The following is a 22,367-nucleotide window of genomic DNA, read 5'->3' on the forward strand; positions in this document are numbered from 1 at the left end:
TCTTCTCCTCTCTCTGCTCCCCCCGCCGGCTTGCCCACCTTGGGGGCGAGAAAACTACAGCGGTGCTTCCAGCCCCCAATTACTGTTAGCAGGGGTTAAGTAATAGTCACTAACCTCTTCCATTCACAGAGGAGAACTGCGATCCTGCTTAATTCCCCTCCGCTCCCTGCAGCTCCTCCTTACACAACGCGCTGCAGCCGCAGCAGCACATCAATGCCCCGCTGCCCTGACACCGCTGCGGCAACACCCCCTGGGCCAGGAACCCAATAAGGGCGCTATAGGGGCGGGATATCGCCCTGCAGCAAGCAGCTGCGGCACCACAGAGGCTGCTGCAGGCAGGCGCTCAGCCCGGCAGATAACGAGACAGCAGCACCTGGCCAGCGAGGGGCGTCCTCATCCCCCTGGGGACCTGGAGAAGCCCCTGGTTAAGCAGCCCGGGTTAAGACCCCGGTGAAGTCGCAGCCGAGCACCACCCAGAGCCCAGCACATCAGCCCTGTTGTTGCATCCGCAGGGTTTATGGTGCAGGCTGAGTCTTTGCTCAGGGAAATGGGCGTCTCGGCAGTGCCAAACCCCCCTGATGGAAAAGCAACCGCGCCAGCCTGTGCCTGGCTTCGCCCAAGCAGGCTGCACACAAGGAGTAGCTGCTGGGACAACCCAGGCATTACACAAGCTCTTACTCAGGGCTATTTGCCCTGCTTCCTGTAGAAATTGCTTCCAGGGCTGTGATGCACCATGCTTTAGCACCAGCTTTTCCTTGGAGAGATGCTTTTTACCTAGCTCTCACTGCCAGCCTCTCTACTACCCCCTCAACTTGTGCTGCTTATCTACCAGCAACAGGGCTTTCAGCTGCTTCGTTCAGGGCTTGAAAGATAAAAGTCTGGGAGGGTGCAGCTGTTTTCCTGGAGGCCAGTAGTTCCTGCAATAAACAGAATATGAAACACACAGCGTGAATTCCACAGCTCGTGCTACACCGTGCTGATGTTGGGCACTCAGACCATGACAGCACCTGAAACCGTGTCAAATTCAGACTGCAGGTACAAAGGATCTGCTTCTGTACTCACTTGCTTCAGATGTAAAGTAGAAATAACTCCAGAGAAATCTGTAACAATATCTTTTCCACCTAAATGTCTTCTATTCAACCTGTTCCCAGAAAACCTTAGGGCACACTATCTATAAGTGTTAATAGCATAAGTAGTCCATCTTTTCCTATAAGGCTTAAAAATTCAGTGCAGCTGTAGATCCTGTTAATTCTTTACTATAAAAATCTGCAGGATGGGATTGTAAGGTTATAGGATAAACTATTCTTTTCATCTTTTCTCACTCATTTATTCTGACCAGTTAACTTCCCTACCAGCAAGTAGTCAGGAAACCAGTTAGCCTCCTTACAGCCACACTTGCTTTTCTATAGTCATGTTTTCTGAGCCACTTACAGAGCTATAACACAGGCGAGACCTCCATGGTCTAAAATAACTTAATCTGAACACAGGTTTTATACTGATGTAACTATGCTGGGTGTTTCAAAAATGTCACATGGTGTTTCAAAATTCTTTCCTCCCCCTGTCAAACACTTTGTAGTACCAGAGGCTAAAGCACGGATCTATGTAATCAGCAGCTCTAATTACAGTCATTACACAACTGCAATAAGGAGGAGCTCCAGAGTGTGACTAAAGAATTACATAGAAGACTAATGAGCAGGAAGTTTAAAGTGCAAGGCATGAATGAAGGTCAGCAACATGTGTTGTTTTGCCTATAGAAGGACTGGCAGGCCAGGATATATGGCATTTAAAAGGTATCCAACATGAGTTCAGCATATGGGACTGCTAATGAGTAGCATGTGACTGTATGCTTAGCAAAAAATAATGAATCAATTAGCACATGATAGGAAACCATAACAAATAGCAGAATGTATGAAATAATGCATATGGGACTGATTAGAGGCAGATGCATCTTCAGATTCAGAAAGAGTGGTATCAATTGTACAGCCATGTGTTCTACAGGATCCAGAACCTGTTTGATCTCATAATTAACCTTATATATATATATATATATATATATATATATAAAAAAAAAAAAAAAAAACAACTCCACTTTTCAGATGGATCAGCTTCCAAAACAAGGGTGGGAGTGGCAACATGCAGCCAAACAGGACAGAACTGCCTCTTTCCAGCATGCTGTAAATTTAGGTTAGCGTAAACTTGTCGGACAACTATGCTTTTTGGCATCACTGCTTGCTGTTTGATCCCTGTGAACAGCCTCAAGCTTGGTCTGCCACAGGTTTGTGTATTTATGCAGGTGGCCAGATAACAAATCGAACACTTAACTCCAAACCTAGGCAAGATCAGAGTGCAGGGGAGTTTTTCCTTCAGAGAGGAATGAGACATGGACTCCAGAGCAGCCTTTTGTGGCTGTGAGATGAGCAGCCAACACGGCAAGAGAAGCTGGGGTCCCTAGGATGGTGAATGTGGGCAGGGGGAAACACTGACTTTGGAAGCAACACCAAATAGTGCCTTGTCTTAAGCAGTCTGTTCCTCTACTGGTATGAAAATGGCAGAGAAAGTATCTGTAAATAATGAAGATCTTTCAATACAAATAAAACTTCAACAAAGTTGGATGGATATTGTACAGCTTTCATCATGGCAAACTGACAAGGAGAAGGCTTGCAGATGTACTTAGGTCTACTACATAAGCATAGCTGAGAACTGTAGACAAGCTTTTGGCATGAAAATCCTTCTTCAGGACTGAAATGTATAAAACAGATTCTTTTTTAGAGAGTAATTAGGTATGTTGGAGTCAGACCACCACTGAACATAAAGGTAACAGATTCCCACAAAGAATGGATGTCAGTAGAGAGGCACGAGAGGCTTGAGGAAAGAAAGAGGGTTAAAAACCCTACAGCTTTGCAGACAAGTCTCCTAACAGGCCTTATTTGCACAAGCACAGGTTGATTTCCCACTAGTACGGGCTGCCACCCCCCTTCTAGTTGTCCTGTATTTCTCACTGGATTTTTTGTTGCATTTGCACATTGCTTTGTTTTGCTGTTTGTCTTTTTTTGCCCCCCACTCTCACCTGCCACAGACACAGGAGTGTTACAAGTCCTAGCAAGTGCCAGATGCATTAACTCACTTTGCTACAACCTAGCAGTTTTTCACTTTTCAATTATTTTGTCAGGAACGCCTAAACACTGCACAACAAAATAATTGTCACTGCTATGATACAACTTGTCTGGTAAGCAGTTGAAGTCCTTGAAGGGAAAAAGCAGGTGTGTTTGTGAGAATTCAATAGCAGCTAGTATTCCACTAGTACAGCAAGCCAAAACATGTAAAAAAAAAAAAAAGTTGAAAACTATTTGGATAAGAAAAAACAGCATTGAGAAGAGTGTTGAATTCAGCTCTTCAGTCAGGAAGAGCAATGCAACGTATTATCAAAGCATGTATGACACAGTGAGAAATAACAGGACAACACACTGAAATTACGGGTACAGTCACCATTTAATTTCAGATGAATCAAAGCTATTGTGAGCCAACACTCGGGATCCTGTAATCTAGCAATAAACACACTTTACAAATGCTAGAGCCTAAGTGCTGGTCTGTTACAGCCCCAGAAAGCCTGCTAAATAAACTGACGGGCATCAGCTTGTGGTACAATAACGAGGGATACATTTGGAATGAAAAGATAATAGTAATTAAATATATATCTCAGTTTATGGAATTTGATCAAATTAGATGCAAAGAATCAGTTGCAAAGATGCAACTTATTCCTCTTTTCTGTCATCTGACAGAGAACATAAGCAAGGCTCCCCTCCAACCACAAGCCCCTCACCTCCACAGCCAAGGTCACGATAGCGGGACACCCGCCGCTCCCTCCCAAAAGGGCACAGACCCAGGAAACCCCCAATCCTGCCCCAAAGAAGAGAGAAGGACCCCCAAAGCCAACCCCTTGTTTAAACACAGCGGCGGCCACAGCTTCGCCTCTCCCCCCCCAGCTCCTCAGCCACCCGCAGCGCCCCCTGGCAGCGCCGCAGCAATGGCGGCCCCCACGGCCCAGGCGTGAGCCCGCCCGCCCGCCGCTGCCGTGAGTCAGGCGCCGCCGTGATGGCGGCCGGGGGAGGGGGCACAAAATGGCGGCGGGGAGGGACCCCAGGCTCTGTGTGTGTGGGGGGGGAATGGTGGATAAAGCACTTTGTGAGGGTGGTGGGGGTGAGAGTGGGGTGGCACCCCGGGGGGGAGAAGTGCAGGAGGTGGGTGCGTGCCTGGTGAGCGAGGAGTCTAGGACACTTAAGGGGAGGAACGACTGCAGTAAGATACACGGTGTGATTAGCAGGGCAGTGTTAATGGTGATTATATTTTAAGTAGATACTGCCTGGTTTTAGATGCGAGGCAAATTCATCTAGGGAGCTGCAACCAAAACCAATGAAAAACAATTCAGGTGCTGTGAAGACGACTCAGGGACAAGTGTCCCCTAAGAGTAGCTTCACCCACTTAAATAACCTTTTCCAGGGACACCGGTGTGCACCGCCAGCTCCAGGGCAGGTGGTTTGGGGTGGAGGAGGCAGCGGCCCCACTGCTGCCCCATGGGACCAGCACTTAGTCCCTGCGATGTTAAAAAAGGCATGGACCCACAGTACCGTGTGCTGCAGGAAAGCTAATGGCAGAAGCACAGCTAGAAGAAATTTGAAGAATTAAAGCAGACAAAGCAGATCATTTACTGTGTCATCCACCCACAAAGAAAACTAGAGTCCAATTTGCCTTTCCATTCTACTACAACTTTTGAATGAGTTGTCCTGAGCATATTTTAATGTTCTTATAACAACATGAAGAAAACGAATTGCTATCTTTCCTTAAAAATCAAAGCCTTCCAGTTTAAGATTGATCATCCCTAAATGAGACAAGGTCTGTCTGTCAGTGTGCTCGCCCCCATCCCTTTTTATTGAAGCTAACTCCTCCTCTGCCTCCCTGCCCGGTTGGTTTAAAGTTATTCACTTCCTGCTGATTTACGTGAAGCACAAGAAGAGAGCACGTAGCATAGGGCACAAAAGTTGGCTGGATTGCTTCTTTTAGTGCCGTTTTTTGATAAACCGAAGCACTGACACACGAAAGAGTGAGCCTGCCCCCTTAGGCCACTTTCCTTTCACAAGCTGGAGCAATAGCAGGCTGCGACAGCAAGATGGCCCTGTTCCACTGCCCCAGCTGCACATCGTGCTGTACGTCTTGTATCGGGTTTGGCCATCTGCTGGCTTCTTAAAAGTTGGTTTTCCAGTGTATCACAGCTTTCTGGGCATGGCATACCCTGCAGATGCCCACTCTTGCACCCCTTTCAGCAGAGGGTTACATCTGCACCTTGATGCAGCATTAATATACACTCAGTCTGTTTTGACACACTTCAGTTGAAATGTGAGCAGTAAACTAGTTATGTTGCCTGCAGTAGCCCACGTTAAAGGCTCTTAAATGTGACTGGGGTGTGGTAGAAAAAGATGCATGCATGCTGACGAGAGATAAAATACTGTCCTTTCGGCAGTGTAGTGCTTAGAGATCACTTTGTCTCAGTTAAGACTTGAAAAGAATTACTGGCTTTCACTATCTTAACTTTTCTTCGCATTTACTTTGTGTGTTCAATGGCATTTGGCTGGTTTGGGATATTTCAGCAACTCAAATTATTGTTATCTTAACCAAACAATGCAGCAGTTCAAGTTGTTGCATTTGTTCCCCTAAGGAAGAAAGGGATTGCATTGAGGGAGTAGGGCAGGAAGTGAAGAGGTTAGTCAAAACTTAGCGTCTTTGTTACATGAGCTTTAATTTGGACTTCTGTAAATTGAATGAAAAAACATGGAGAATAGAGATAAGGAGCTTTCAGGATTAGAAAAATAAAACCCAAACCCTTCATTACTATGTTGCAGCTTTTTCTAAGTAGTACTTTGCTTTAGCAGTTCTGAAGTTAATGAAGTGTGCATGGATTATTGCTGCCTGTATTTTACTTCAAAGCCGGTTATTCCCTAGAAGTCAGAGGCTTTGCATGTCTGTTGATATAGAAAAGTGGCTGAGAAAGTACTAATACAAAACTTCTGGGTTTTGACATAATGCCAGAGGAGCAAAAAAAAAAAAAAAAAAAAGCAAGATACATGCTTAGCTTTGCAGATCTGACCACAGTATAAGATGAAGCAAGAGGAAGAGTTGATGCTGGGTTGTTTTTGCTACAGTTAAGGTATCTTTTACTGTTGCTGCTTACACAAAGGGAGAGGCACACACATGCCCTCCCCAACAATGTGACTGTTCCTGCACTTGGCCTTTTATATAGACCTGGCACAGTCTAGCAGGCACAGGCGAATGTGATTGATCTGGTGTTCACCAGAGCTCCACTCAAGCATTATTTCACAACAGGTTCTCTTATTTTCTCAGGCTACCTTACCTAGGAAGTCAGCAGGACAGCCTTTAGAGCAGCTCTGAGAATCATTTGGTGGCAGCCCTACTTGTGGTTGTTCTGAGAACTGTAACTGATCTTAAGATACTGATCTGAAGGACGCCTGCTTTGCACTGAGACACCTCGCCGCTTGTCCAACTCTCAGCTGCAGAAGTGACACAAAAGCTGAAGTCAACAACTGATGTGCATGAACACAATATGCATACATATTCAAGCTGGGGGAAGAGCAAAGAGAGGAAGAAAGGAACTTAGATGGGTTCTTCCATTTGTCTGTAGAGCTGTTAGCGACTCCGTCTAGAATTTAGAGCTGTGATTTTGCATAGCTGGGGAGGTTGCAGAGAAAAAACCTGTATTGTTTCTCAGTTTCTGTAAGCAAGCAGCAGTTACAGGACCATAAAGCTAATGTGGGATGTAACCTCTTGAAGATATGGTCTTAGATTTGTCTGCTCAGCATATCATAAGGATTATAAATGGTTTGAGAGTATGCTTCTGGAAAACTACCTGATACACAAGAGAACTTGAGATTTTACAAACGGTTATCAGTTCAGCGTTACATCTTAGTCTTTTCTCTCTTGTAAAATACTTGAAAAAGACATCAACTACTTGCTTTTAAGCATATTCCAGAAATGCTTTCTGATATTAGAGCATCTACAGTTAGACAATAGATTACTTTTATGTATTGGGGAAGATAGGGATGTTTTTCATTAAAAACAGCACAGCAGTAACAACGAATATATCTAAACCCTTGTCACTTCCAGGGAGGGCAGGGTAATTTGCTTTTCTTTGTATTTACATATTTTCATTAAATCATTGTACAGCATACCAAAAGCTAAAACTACATAGTCCTTGTTTCTGGAAATGCCTCAATACTTTGCATATGCTCTGCATATAGCAGATAATTTGGTGGGTTTTTCCCCCCTTCCCCACTATTTTCACTCAACCCCCCCAGAGAAGTTGTTCTTGGGCTTAATCACTACAATATACATAGTAAGGCTAATTATGCTTTAGCTAAAAATGTTTTCTGCTATCTTGTTATAGGGCACCTCACAGATCAAACTAGAGACACACAAATAGTGAATGTTTTTGTTTTTCACATATTTAGCTGTATCTACAATGCTGTTCTTCAAAGCAAGCTTCTCCCCCTATTAACTAACAGATAGAAATCTTCCATGTCCTGAGTGCCATGCTCCAGATGCAGATTAACATCGTTAATGCCAGCAGCAGTCTCCTACTCTGTCTGGCAGGTGTTGATCTACATTTTAGACCTAGTGTAGGTGCTCATTTTGATGATGCTAAATGAGCTAGAACCAGGAACGTTGTCTTGAAGCAATATTTGTGTCCAGCACTTTGGCTTGACCTCGAAGTTTTCAGATAGACCACCAGAAGCTGCACCTCAGGAGCATGCGTGCCCCCATGCCCACTCACTCATGGGTGGGAGAGCTCACAAGAGTAATTCCAAACTGACCACACATGACCTATATTGTGGGATACAGTGACCTATATAGAGCCCTCAGCATGACATATTCTTATTTACAAACCTGTACTATTTCCTGAGGTATAATTACTGCTGGCTGTATCTAAGAGATCAGTCTAGTGTTAAGCTAATTAGGAACTGATCTATTTGAACTCTCCCTGAAGGAAGGCCCATAGGGAACAGGAACACCCATTGGGATGTTTGATCCACGAGAAGTCTGACATTTCCAAACATCTTTAGGACAAGAGGGACTAGCCTGAAGTTGTGCCAGGGGAGGGTCAGGTTGGCAATGAGGAGACATTTCTTCTCAGAAGGAGCAGTCAGGCATTGGGACGGGTTGCCCAGGGAGGTGGTAGAGTCACCATCCCTGGGGATGTTCAAGGAAAGGTTGGATGTGGTGCTTGGGGACATGGTTTAGTGGGTGACATTGGTGGTAGGGGGATGGTTGCACCAGAGCATCTTGTAGGTCTTTTCAACCCTCATGTTTCCATAATCTTAGGTCAGTGTTTCCCAGTCTCAGCCCTCTGCAACTGTTTGTATGGTGTTGGTGAATGCCACAAATTGAAGGTGTAAACAAGGGTTGGTACACCAGGAGTTAGACTGCTTGAAAAGACAGGCTCATCTAAACAACACTGGGTTAAAAGTTACGTGAAAAATTATTCACCTGAGGGTGGGAAATGTATGTAGGGTATTTATGAGCTGGGAGAAGAGAAGATGGTCAGGAATGAACAGACATTTGTTAAACAGTCTACTCACCCTGTATTTACAGGATTCCCTGTGGCAGGTTATAGGTGGAAGGAATGCAAGTCTTGTCAGAGAAAAACTGACAAGAAAACAAGGATTTGTGTCCTGTTTGTGGCATGGGAAAAATGTTAAAGCAACATTAACATTAGAACCGGGCACAGAAATGTTGTAACTTAGATTAGAGCTGCAAGGATTGACTCTGGAAAGCATATATGAAAAGCATGGTAGGTAGAGCAATGAGGCTCTATCAGATGTGCTTAGAGGCACTTCAGCTCCTCTCCATATAGATATTGGTGGTTTTTTTATTTGGTTGGTTTTGACAGAGATTGCTACTAGACTGCTTTTCAACCTACCAGGGAGGGAGAGTATAAACCAGTACAAGAAAGCTTGTCTGAGTCTCCTTCTCTGGAGATATGCAAGGCCTGTCTGGACACCTACCTGGGCAGCCTGCTCTGAGGAACCTGCTTTGGTGGGGGGTTGGACCCGATGATCTTTCAAGGTCCCTTCCAACCCCTACAGTTCTGTGATTCTGTGAAAGCTAGGGCTAGCCAGGTAAAAAAATCAGGGATAATGTAGATGGACTCAGTGAGGAGAACAAGCCATGAAATATTTTTAAGTCTTATGGGAGGAAAAGGTATTGTCTTAAAAATCCTCTATGTCTTGTTAGCTCAATGTGAATGGTATCACTAACTCTGACTCACATAAAACACATTTATCTCTTATGTCATTCTCCTCTGAATGAGCTCCCTGCAAAGCACAAGTAAGGGTCTTTGGAGGGACTTTCCCTCAAAGCAGTCTTGCCAAGCAGCAGACAATCATTTTTCCTCTATGCTACCTTCCCACCATTATCACCAGCCCTAGTAAAAGGTAGGCTGCAGAGAAACATTTGTCATGTTTGATGGGACACTTGCCCAGCAAGTATCTTATTAATGAGCATTCAGAGGAAAAAGACAGCTTATCTGTCTAAAGAAGTGCCGCGGCACTGTTTTCACACAACTCCAAATACCAGCCATTTAACTTGTAGTGAATTAAGAGCTTTAGGCTGGAGTCCTGCCGTGGCCATTTACCATCATTCCACCCTGGAATTCAGAGGGCTGCAGCATGGTTTAGGTCAGATGCCAAACCAGCTTGAGTATTGAGTTCAGATGGAAGAATGATGTTGCTTATTCCAGTAGGACTGGAAAGCAACTGTCAGCACATATAGCTACAACGTGAGCTGCTGTAAGAAGCTTGGGAAAGCCTTCTGTTAAATAGGAAGCAGAGAACTGCACACAAGTTATTAGAGCTGCAGTTATCTAAGTTTAATTCTGGCATCCTTGGGTTTTACAGAAGATGTGCATTAGTGGATACAGCTATACAAGTACACAGGGAGAAAACTAAATACCTACATGCTTCAGAGCCTATAGTATAGCTATAAGTCTTACCAATCTATCTTAGCTATAAAGATGTAGCATATTAGCACAAACACATAGTGTATAATATTAAGAACTTTTTTTTTTTATCATTACATTTGGTCTAGGCAACAGCACAGACACAGTGGTGCTTTAGAAGTGCTGGCTTGATGTAGTACATTTCTACATGTGGCAAAATTGGTGAAGCCTACAATTAGAGATTATTTACAATAGGTAGTACTTCTAGGATTCCCTATGCAGTATAGGAATACATAGAGATACTCAACAGAAGCCGTAACACACCATTTGTATAAAAAACAAAACAAAAAACAACACAATTAACAGCTTACTAAGAGCCCCATATACAATAAATAACAAGCCTCATTCCTTTAAAAAAAAAAAAAAAAAAAAAAAAGTGTTTTATAACACATTCAGTCTCCCACCTAAGGGTGAAGATCCCAGGTTCTTTCAATTCCTCCTGCCTCTTACCTGCTACTATTTATAGCATTTCTCCTTCAAGCTTCCCAGGTGCAAGGCTTCCAGGTGGAAATTGTGCTCTTTAACTCTCCCTCCCTTACCCTGAAGTGGTGAGGTGTATGTCTGTCCTGCTAGGCATGAAGGAGTAATCCTGAAATACAAATATTCTATATTTTGCTTTAAAAAAAAAAAAAAAAGTTTTAATTTACATAGTCTCATTTTCCCCACTGTCAGGAATTAATTAGAAATTCCACAGGCTTTGGAATAAATGAACTGAAACTTATGGTCGTATATGGGTTACAGCCACTGTTACATATAGGCTGTTTTCTTCCCCCCTTCATTACAAAATATATGGTGATCTCCACCCTGCTTCCATTTAATTGAAGTTTTGCCACCAACCTATATAGGTAGCTCAGGTCCAAATTCATTAACAGAATGGAAAGACTTACTCTAAATGTGGGATGTAGTAGAAAGGTGATTTGGAGTTACTTTTGCATGGTAAGCATGCCCTAGCTTGATGAGGCTGTTTCTTGAACCTAAACTGTAAACAAATAACCACACAAAGTTGCAAACCAGTGTATGGGATGCTGGATACATGTCTTAGAAATTGTGAGAGAAGCTAATCCTAAAATACAATCTTCACCTCATTGAAGTTGGTGAAAACATTTTCCATGTACTTGACTGGTGCCAGGATTTTATGCTAGGTACTTACTCTCTTACTTTACAGGAGTTAATGCACACTCTGAAAACTGTTTCAGCACTCTTCCTCCTGAATTCTTCCTGTTCCTCTGTGATAAACTGCGTCTTAAAACACTTTCCTAAACCTTCTTCATATCCATGCCCCTTTTTAAATGAGAAACTCAGTAGATATCCCTTCAGCATTCTGCTTGAGCAACACCATTGGCATCACTTTCACACTGTTAGTCATAATACACACTGGTATGATGCCTTCAACAAGAATTTCAAAGCACTTAACAAATATTAATTAAGTATTGCGTCTCTGTGAGGTACATAAGTAATTAATTCTATAAGCCAACGCCATATAAAGGAGAGAGAAGGGTGGATTCTCACAATAGTGCATAGCCTCTTATTCGTTTACAGTTATTTTCTTCACGGGTGTCTAGACTTGAAATAAGTTCCCAATGCAGGTTTTGTAGTGGCCCCAGCAACAGGAATATTTGTGAAGCTGAACTGCAGGACACCTCTCACATTGCCATTATGTGAAAGCATGTCGCTTCAACTCTGTAGTAAAATGGACTTACGGTAAATCAAGGCACTAGAGAAGACAGGTGAAGAATTTAAGACTTGAGCTCCATCCCTGTCTTCAGTTCTTAATAACAGATGTTCCTGAACTTCTGTTGCCCCATGTTTGTTTTTCTACAGGTAGAGAAGAACTTTCTGGATGTTGCAGGCTTAGTTTTCCCATGCATATTTACTCTTTCTGACTGGAAATCAAATGTAGGTAGATTTTGAGGACTTCATTAAAAATTCTGGGCTTACTGGATGTCTGGTAGGTGTAGGGAGCAGACATTTCTGAACTAGTTGCTGCATGCCTGGAGACCGTGGACATAAGGAGTGTGAGCATGCTCTGCAGTCACAGAACATGAAGCAGCCTAGCGGGAGCAGCTGTCTGTGCTGTGCTCTCTTCCCGTGCATAGTAAGTACGAAACTCTTCAGAAACAGCAGACTTGCTGTAAACATGTTGTGCAGCTACTAGGACTGTGCAGTCTGCCCCATACTTTCAGAAGGGAACTATGCAGTTATTTGCATGTAGATTATACATCCGCTCGTTCCTGGGTGTGCTGCAGCTGCTGCATACGCACTTGCTGTTTGCTGCCCATGAAATCCTCTGTAGGCACGGGGGATTCCTACCCCTAACGCTTGCCACCTTATATCCACACTCCTCCAAAACAACATTGATCAGGATTCATACTTATTCCACTTCTTCCTTTGATTTCCCTTTTCCCTCTAATGACAAGTACTTGCAGTAATGTAGTACTTCCACGAGACACCCTGAGACAATTTCACAGTTTGCTGCTGCCAAAAGAGAGAGGTGGCAGCCCCCAGAACCCGTGGCCTTGGACATCCTGATGCTCCCATTGTGTAGGTTCTGGTGTGTTCTGGGTCTCTCCATTAGCCGTTTTGACTTATTAGCCTGGAAGAAGAAAAAAAACAGAAAGGTGGATATTTTTCTCTGGAATAGTGATGTAAATCAGCAAGCTAAATGACAAGTTTAAGTCGAAGGACCAGAGGAGTACCAAAGCTTCTTCAAGTGCAGCCAGGAGGCTCGGAAAAAGACTGTGAGAGGGACTTGTCCTTGCACTTTTGCAACAGTGATGTGTTAGATCAGCTTAACTGCCTATGAAGCAGTATTTTCATTTATTTCTTTCACAGAACAGAGTCACTACTGTGCCTCTTCTTTTCTTGCCCTTGTCACTTAAAGATTTGTCATTCAGTTCAGGGAAGTGTCATTCAAATCAGTGTGTGGATTCACAGTTTTCATGGCACCACAGTTTAAGAATCAGTTTTGGAAGTGTTATCAGGAATATTCTATGTCATGGTCTTACAGGAAATTGCATATCTTGTGAAAACTGCTTTGAAATTAAACAGAATTTTGAGAAGCTTATGATAACTGCTACAGAGAGTGTCAAGTCCATGATATCTTCTTCCCAACACCCTGGAAAAGGTATAAATAAGGGGAAAAACAGTTATTTTTCAACTATATAACATCAAGACAGGTTTGAGGTAGAAGATCAGAAAATAAAATGTGATGAAATTCTGATTATTCCTTTTGTATTGTCTGAGAAATGATAGCAGACTTCAGCACATTAATAAAGCAGTTTAGACATCCGTCTGCCACAGCGCTGGAGCACAGAAGATCAAAAGAAGGTTCTCATCTGCTTGACACACACACACAGTGTTCATTCATTAATGGCATACTTTTAGCGTAGGTTATAACTGTACACATCATACAACAAAGCAGTGCCACGAAGTTTCCCTGTCCATAGGGAACAGAGGGAGCAGGAAAAAAAAAAAAAAGAAAAAAAAAAAGAAAGTCTGATTGATTAAAGCATTCTCAGCAGCTGAGAACATCATTAACTGACAGGGTTTGCTGTGAACTTTGAAAGGGTGGGAAGAATAACTGCACTCCACCATCTTTGTTTGACTGTATTGTTCAGTATGAATACCCCACTGATAAAGTAATTCTTGATAAAACACGTTCTAGTTCTCAGAAGTCCTGCAATCAAAGCATACACAGTGGGTGGGTGTTGCAGTATCAGTGTTCTGTAAAATAAGCTCGAATTAGCAGTTTCGGCCACCCATCTGTTTTGGTGATGGTCTAAGTATATGTATTTTAAACCAAATACGACCCATTTTAGGTTCTGAAGAGAAAAGAGAGACAAACCTTTCCTGAAAGAACAAAGAGCCAAAACACATTATGTTTGCCCAAATCCTCACTCCATAGGAGTCTCTCCAAAGAGTTCAACTGGAAAGCAGAAAGCATTTGCTTATTCTTTTTGTATTTATAGAAAATACATTTCCTCACCTCCAGTTTAGGCAAATCTCAGTTGTAATGAGGCTAACTGGGCAGAGTCCAGATTAAATTTGCTGCTGGCATTGTGGCGTTGACTTAGTGGATGGGCACCTGAAATGAATCTGGCCTTTTCTTCCTGTGAAAGCGAAAGTGTGTTAGCCAGTTGTTTCCAAAGCATGCAGAGTAATACGCCTTTGGATTGTACACAGCTAATCCTCTTTATACTTTGCTGACTGTAACCTGCTTAGTCTTACATGAAATGTATTCTCCGACTTTCTGTGAGCCTGATCCAAAGTCTGTTGAAGTCAGTGGAAAGAGTCCAGATTTTTTCCAGTAGTTTTGGAGCAGACTCTATATGAACAGCTGGTCTACTACTGAGTCTTCTAGTTGAAAGACGAAGAAAATAAGCAGTACCAAACCGCACTGGACTCAGCGCTGTATTAAAGATATAAATGAAAGTAATGTGAAACTCGTAAAACCAGACTGGACACAACACTCAAACATGCTGCAGAGAGCAGTCTAGTGCTAACAGGGGAATAAATCAGATACTTAATAATTTGTTTTCCATAGCTTTTACTTTTCCACATATTCTGTAACATAACAGAACTTTTTTTTTTTTAAATTTTTTTTTTTCCCCTAGGCACATAGTTGCCAGACAGCAGCACTGGAATGAGAACATATGTAGTGTTTGCTTTTATCTTACTTTACATAAAAAGAAGTATGAATACCTTGTGTTATTCCAAGTATAAAATTACAGGTGTCAAATCATTTGGTGTTTTAAGTACTGTGCCAGAAAAGTAATCCAGTAAAAATAGCTATGTCCTGTCAAAACTGAGCAGTTAGTATTGTTATTACAGTTCCTTACTTGCACGGCTCCAGCAGTGTAAGATTGTACAAGACAAGTGTAAGACCAGCAATAAACCTGCCTGGAATTGCCCGGAACATAGAAAGTCAGGGGGATGGAAACCAGATGAAACTAAAGGTCCAGTTTAAGAATCTGCCTGGTCTGCTTTATAGTGGTTTCAACTATAAATGCCATTGAGTAAAAAGTATTCAGCATCTTAGGGAGTTATTCTTAACACAGAGACCACAAAAACTTAGAGCAAAGGGTGATTTGTGCTTGGTTCTGTGTAAGTACATGGTCAACCCTCTGTGATAAGAAGTGTACTGTCTGAAGATGAGAAAAATACTTATCTGGAAAGAGGAAAGATTTTTTTTGCATTTCCGTGTTACGACTGGGGGTGCAAAACAGAGATTAAGATGGTTTGACTGGGTCAGACTGTGGCTGTGCTGGCTGTGGCAGGGAAGCCCTTGGGACTCTTGGATACTGAAAAAAGTGAGGCCGTCCTTACAGAGCTGAGTAAGCCTTCAGGAAGAAGCTTGATGTGGACTTGAACCAAGGCAAGAGGTACCAAAACAGGACACAGCACTGCCCAACACAGGTTTTTGCTATGTGAATTTCTCCTCAATAGAGCATGAAGAGCCACACGCTACATGCAGCTGCCGGAAATCAAGTTAATACTTTTATTGTCTGCTCCACAAAGGCTGGGTCTGAAGAAAATCTACTTAGTAGATTATTTCCCTGAAGGGGGCAGAAGAATCACTGCATTTAACACTTTTTCCTGGCCCCTGGAGCTGCAATGAAGCCTGGACAGAGACAGACTGGTTTGCTAAAATGGGGACACACTGCTTCTGTCAGTATAGATGTTAAGAAGCTTATTAAAGGACACAGCAGCTGCCAAGTGAATCTTTAATCCCTGCCAAATCCCCTAAGTTTGTGTTCAGTTTAAAGCAGTTCATGTAAAAAAGAAACTTTTACTCATCATTCCATGTGAGTTTGCAGATCAGATGTGGTTACTTTCATGGTGTTAATCAGAATTCATTTTACTTGTAATTTTCAGAGTGAATTTTGACTGTCAAAACACTCCCCCAAACCCTGCTCTCTTTCCCTGTTTCTTAAAAAACACAGGAATCATATTCATTGTCCACACTGGTATTTTAAGTGGCACCCGAAGTGTGGCAGGTGACATAGCACATAGCTGAACAGCAGGCCAAATCCTGATGCTGTGGGCTGCCTTAGTGTTAAAATATCAGAAACTACAGGGGCACTAAAGCTTGCATGTCCTGACTGATATATGAGTAAGGGTTAACTGTCACATGTTGATTTATTGAAAAAACTTTTAATGTACTTGCTCATTTTCTCTTTACAAACCACATGATCACGCTGAGTGTAAGTATCTCATGCAGAAATGAGTAAGGCTTTTTGAGGTTCCTTTTTCATACAAGTCTCATTCCTATTACTTTGTGGAAAGACTCTACCAAAAAAAAAATCAGGGCATGCTATATAGGATAAATTGTGGGTTTTGGTGTTTTTTTTTTTTTTTTTTTGTTTTTGTTTTTGTTTTTGTTTTTTTGTTTTGTTTTGTTTTTGTTTTTGTTTTTTTCTTTTCAATTTCTGAAGAAAAGAACGCTACAGTAAGTCCATCAGTCAGTGGATCAAAGGGTGGAAGTAGTGTACCTCGGTATGCTGTAATGTGAGCTATTTGTTCAATAGTTAGCCCTAGTTTACCAACATGACTATTCATTCTAAAATAAGCACTCTGGCAGTGTTTGCTCCCAGGCAAATACTTGCTCTGCTGCAGTTCTTTCTCAGCTCAGCTGCCTCTGATCCCCTTTGCAAGTGCCGAAGTTGTTAGCCTTTGTAGTCATGCGAGTTAATTACCACTCATTTGGGTCCCTTTTCTGCATGGCCAAAACCTTTCATGTCCTTTACATGGGGCTGAGAGGAAAGCCTAGCCCTCGTTCAGGCACTGCTCCTCATGCGATGTATGATTAATGGTTGCCAAGAAGCGCTCGGCCGCCTGGGCACCGGCAGGTCGCGGCTGTGCGGCTGCCTGGGGAGTTAGGTAGCGGGGCGGGCCAAGCACAGAGCATCTGCTGGTGGAAATTGGTGCCAGGGCCCACCAGGAGATGGCCCTGTGTAGCTTGGGCCACCTGGGAGGTGGTGGCCAGAAGTGGCATCTGGGCACAGATGGGATGGGCCTGCAGGGCATAGGGGCTGCAGCCACTGGGCCCTGTATGGGGCAGTGAGGGAGAAGATGGCCGCTGGCTGGAGCCGCTGGGGTAGCTGCTCATCACGGCTTGGCTCTTCAGTCTTGGGCTGGGCTCTCTTAGCTTTGGGAGTGTCTGCAGTAGCCGTAAAGGAGCGCAGACTGTTGTTTGGCTTTCATATCAGTCCAAGGAAACTAGATTTATCTGCCAGGCCAAAAGAGTTGTCCTCACCAGAGCGGATTTTCACCCACAGTGCTCTTTAGAGGTTGTGGCCTGCAATAGCAGGAAGATCAGCAGGGACCACATACTTTTACCATCTCTAATCTCTGGGGCTTTTTACTTTAAATATGCTTTTCCTTTTCAGCTAAATAAACCATAGCAAAAAGCCTTTCACTGTGTGCTGAAATATTCTCAAGTGCTCTTGTTTCCAAGGGTGACTTTACTGGGGGCAGCAATGCAGTCTCAGAACAGAGCTCTTACGTGTCCCAATTACAGATTTACTTCCCGTGCCGCTGACAGCTTGATTTGTGAAAGAAAAAGGGACAAAATAGCAAAACAAAACTCAACCCACAGCCTGTGCAAGAGAGAAAAACATAGCCTTGCTGTGCTGTAGAGGAAGTGTCAAATAGAAATAACATTTCAAAGGGGGAAAGCTTTTAGTCTTGATGTACATGATAAAAATCCTTTTACAAGAGTAAGTCACATAACTGTAACTATTTTTAAGCTTTATAAATTTCCTGTTTAATACCTGTGGGATAAGTCTGTGCAGCTAGCTGAAGACCAATTTTAACCTTGGACCATTGAAATCTGTTGACCTGTGGCTTGGTACAGTGCTATCCATTGTTCGTTCTTTCCTTCTTTCTTTCTTTCTTTCTTTCTTTCTTTCTTTCTTTCTTTCTTTCTTTCTTTCTTTCTTTCTTTCTTTCTTTCTTTCTTTCTTTTCCTTTCTTTCTTTCTTTCTTTTCCTTCCTTCCTTCCTTCCTTCCTTCCTTCCTTCCTTCCTTCCTTCCTTCCTTCCTTCGGCAAACCTCTACCTACCCCCAAAAATTTTAAATGTCACATGACTGACTGTGCGGGACCTGTTTGACTTTTCTGCCTAGTTTTGCAAAGTAGCCAGATACTGTGAGGAAAATGTTGCCTAATTAAGCAGATGTCAGAAACCCACCATGATGCTTTTATACAAGTCTGATAGGTACTAAGAGGACAGTAAATGCATGTGTAATTCCAGAGCCATTTCATCTGGTTTGAGACTAAGCAGCAGTTGCGGAAGGAGAAGGCTGAACTGGGGTGTTCTGCTGTTGAACAAACAATTTTATTTCTAAAACAACATCTCATGGCAATGCACTGCAGGGCTCATGATTCATAAAGCCAGTCACGCACTGAAGGGAGCTGTGTCTTGATTTGTGGCTTGTAAAAACAGGAGTTTGCTAATAAATGTGTTCTTCAGAATGACAGCCCAGCACATTCTTGAAAGTGGACTTCTTGGCTTTGTCTTGAACAGTAGCCACCTATGATTACTGCACAGTGCTTTTATGATAGATGAGACAGCTTCCTCCTGGCCACTTAGTTATGTCACCATTATATGGCAAAAAAGAATCAGGGTGACCCAGCCTAAAAGGGGTAAAGCAAACAGCAGGGCCCTGCCATTGACAAAGCAAACTTGCTTTAAGCGCATTCTCTAGATAGTCTGAGTCATCGGTCTTCAAATATGTTTATTCTCTTCTTCCTTCTTCCCTCTTTCCCCAAGCTGTATTACAAAGCAGTGCTTTGACTGGAAGCTGGGGGTGTACTACAGAGAGGGAGGTCCCAGCTGTGTGTTCCTCTCCCTGCCATCTCCTCCTTCCTTAATGCTAGGAATTTGTTTTAAATCCAGTCTTGAGAGGAAAAAAATACTCCCTGGTTCTGAAATGGAATAAATTGAAGACACTTTTAAAATGACAAGTGTTTTTCTGACAAGAGGGTCTGAGGCCTGTAAGGACAGATCCTTGTGCCGCAATGTATTGGGTTTATGTGGCAAATAGTGAGCATCCACGGTACTCAAACTGAATATGGCCACCCAAATGGCTGTGTCTAAAGCTAAGTAGTACAGGTGAGCAGGTGTATTTTGGTAAGTACGAAGAAAGACACAGAGAAACTGATTTTCCAGACATACTAATCCTGGAAGCATTGCTTGGTTATTCACAGTGCACAACTTTTACTAATGTCAGCCAAATACACAGCTCTGGGGATGAACTTCTAGTGTCTGCTGAGGCCAGGAATCTGCCTTTGCCAATTTAATTCCTTATTAGAACATGTCAGAAATATTTTTTTAGCATGGCTGTATATGCATGTCTGTTTGTATATGTATGTGCGTGTGTTCCATTGTTAACAGTGAGCATTAACTGTATCCATCAGGGATGAAATAAATGGACTGTAAAATTTCCTTGCCATCTGCACAAACATCAGCCTGGTGTCAAAAAGAGTACTTATGTTTATGAAAGCTAGACTGAGTGATGATGGTGAAAATTCTGCTACCTGGTATGCTCTCTTTCAAATGCAGGATTCCAGTTTTCTCCTGTATAAGAACTTCATTAGAAAAGCACACAGACTGAGCAAAACAAAGTTACTGCTTGACAAATTGCCTTGATGTTTTGTTCAAATTCAGAAGAGGATTTCTCATCCTTCCATGGAAGTGAGCTACTTGTGAGCATGGTCAGAGGCTGCAGTGAGCCCAGCCTGAGCAGCAGCAGCTCTGTAGCTAGTTTGCTTGTCGACAAGAACCACAGGGCAACAGCAGCACCAGGGGCAGCATTGGGGTGGCAAATCTGTAGATGAAAGAATACAAATTTGATTACAGTATTTGTTATGCTGTTAGTCAAAGCTCGTCCAGTTGCATTTCTGTTGAGCAACATCCAGAGCCTGCTGGAGGCAGCGGGAGTTTTGCCATCAGCTTCCCTGGGGGGTAGGATTTTGCTCACTGTTTAAATTAGCTGTATCTTCACAGGAGCATATGGGAGCAAACGCAAAGGTTTTGAATTGAAGGAGCCAGTAAGTGGCCTTATGCATTTACTTTGTTACCCAGGTAAAAGCTGAGACAGCAAGACCCATCTGCTAGACCTTCAACACATCTCTGTAAAACCCATGCTGGAGTGAGAGCATTCTTTTCGATTTTATTTATGGCTCTGGCTGTCTGAATGAGTGCATCTGGAGCTCAGATGCCTTATGCCCTTATTGTGAATTAGTTAACTTGAAAAACTGCACACGCTGTCAGAACTTTGCTGTGGAAATGCCAGGCTCTGTAGTCGAGGTGCTTTTGTGTGTACGTATGTTTTTTACGTGAAAAGGCTGTTGAACTTCATGCATAAACACTGCTCTCTGTCTCTTTTCCCTCCCTCTTTTGTTGCAGACTGTGGACTAGCATTGAATATTCAGGGAAAGCTCCCCAGAGAGATTAGGGACATGGACAGATTTTAAACAGGGCCTTAATGCATGGACACGAAAGGACAAACGTTCTAGAGGGAATACTAATGCAAATGCCCTGGTTTGGGGTCAAAATACATTAAACAGCTGCTTGCATGCTAAAGATGCTTTTAAAATCAATACAGACAGGAAATTATAAAATGTGTATGTACAGATTTTGCTACTTCCTCAGTGTTGTAGCCTAAGAGAGTGAAAGGGTTTCACTTGACCCCCTTTGTTATAAAGCATACAACACTGTCAAGTATTGGTGCTAAAGAGCAGGGCACCTATTTATTGAACCCTTTCACAGGGCTCAGAATTCCAGACCCTGCCGAAGCCTATTTCAGGGAGGACTTGTCAGTGTCCTTCCTGGAGAGCTGTGGGAGGTAAGGCCTAGCAGCTGTAGGCATTAGAGTTTGATGAGAGTAAACTGCTGTTATTATCAATTGCTCAGATGATGCAGTTCTGGAAAATAACTTATTGCTATTTTAAAAAATCTACATTTTAAAAAATCCATTGAAGTTATTGCATGAAAAACAAAACAAAACAAAACAAAAAACCAACAGTAACTACATATTTCTGGGCTAGCTACTCAGCAACTAAGATGAAATGGAGAAGTGGAGTCTGACTATAAAAACTGGCAGCCTAGATGGGTCAGCGTCTTAGAGTGAGTTACATAACCCTAACACGGCAATATCACAGCCACGACGTGGCTTTAATACCACTGCACAGTTGGTATCTATCATTGAACCACGTGCGTATTTAAGGAAGGCTTGACAGATTTAAAATAAATGTAATGAAACAATAATTCAAGTAGCTCACATTCCCTCCAGCTGCTGAAATAAATATGTTACTCCACCACTGCTGTACCCTTTCCTTATGGGACCTTACCCTGACTCCACATCACTGCTGTGCTGTGGTCTCTGACATGAAAATAATTATCATTTGCAGTATAGAAGAGGAGCAGCTTCCTTATAATACTTACGTCATTTAGGTTCCCGGTGTAAACCACGCAGCATTACCTGGGCATTTTGCCAGGCATATTGCCTGTACCACCAGTGTCCCATGTTACAACAATCCCTAAAAAAGCTGCCACTAAGTTGAGGCACGTTGTTTTAGGTGCTGCATGTTTGTGACTGCTGCAAGCATTTGGCAGCTTCAAACTCCACAGAATCCACATTTTTTTTACACTCCAGCTTAGTTTGGGGCAAAAGGACAAGTCTTCAGGAGCCCTGCAGTGCTGCTGGCCATAGCCTGTAACTTTTCATTGCTACCTTCCTTCTGCATCATCCCCCTGTCTCTTCCTTTTGGCTCCTTTTTGCTTTCTACCAATTCAGACATTTCTTTCCAACCCCAGCTCTTCTTGGTCTGCTGCTCCTAACTGTGGTCTTTAAAGCATTCCTTGAAGACGTCTCCTCTGCACCCTGAAAGTTGTTGCCGGCGGGTTTTGAGGACGTGCTCGGTGTATGCATCACATCCTGTTTGTCACTTAGATGACAGTGCTCAGGTCCCAGTCTGCAGCTGTAAGACACAGGCAGAGCTACAGCTGCTGTTCACTGGAGATGTAATTTTGGATTCCTTCAGAAATGAGATGGCCTCCCTAACCTTAGTCTTGCTCTCAGTAATGCCTGTGGTATAACCACACTCAACAGTTTGTGGTTTGGATTTCCAAGAGAGCAATTCCCGTTGAGAACACGACTGCCATCGACACAAATGGCAAGGCTGCAAGATGTCTGCATTCAAACATGGCCATTAAGCCTAGTCAGACAGCAAGACCAGTCAGACCCCTGTCTGCAGGCCAGTACTTACTGAAATTAATATTTCTGAACCCTTGAGATGGTT

At 42.9% G+C, this 22,367-nt stretch overlaps 2 protein-coding genes across 2 annotated transcripts in view; one reads left to right on the plus strand and one right to left on the minus strand.

Annotated features, from left to right (window-relative positions):
- BLVRA (biliverdin reductase A) overlaps window positions 1-272 on the minus strand; it is a 31,839-nt gene extending 31,567 nt beyond the window's left edge. The window contains exon 1 of the mRNA XM_068674869.1: window positions 115-272. Coding sequence (XP_068530970.1) covers window positions 115-123 — 9 coding nt within the window. The 5' untranslated portion in view covers window positions 124-272. The remainder of the gene's footprint in view (window positions 1-114) is intronic.
- Window positions 273-3,918: 3,646 nt separating this feature from the next.
- The window catches only part of COA1 (cytochrome c oxidase assembly factor 1), a 52,518-nt gene continuing 34,069 nt past the window's right edge, over window positions 3,919-22,367 (plus strand). The window contains exon 1 of the mRNA XM_068674872.1: window positions 3,919-4,072. The gene's annotated coding sequence lies outside the window, so the exon portion shown is untranslated. The remainder of the gene's footprint in view (window positions 4,073-22,367) is intronic.

Source organism: Anas acuta, chromosome 2 (assembly GCF_963932015.1).
Source record: "Anas acuta chromosome 2, bAnaAcu1.1, whole genome shotgun sequence".
NCBI classification, from domain to species: Eukaryota; Metazoa; Chordata; class Aves; order Anseriformes; family Anatidae; genus Anas; species Anas acuta.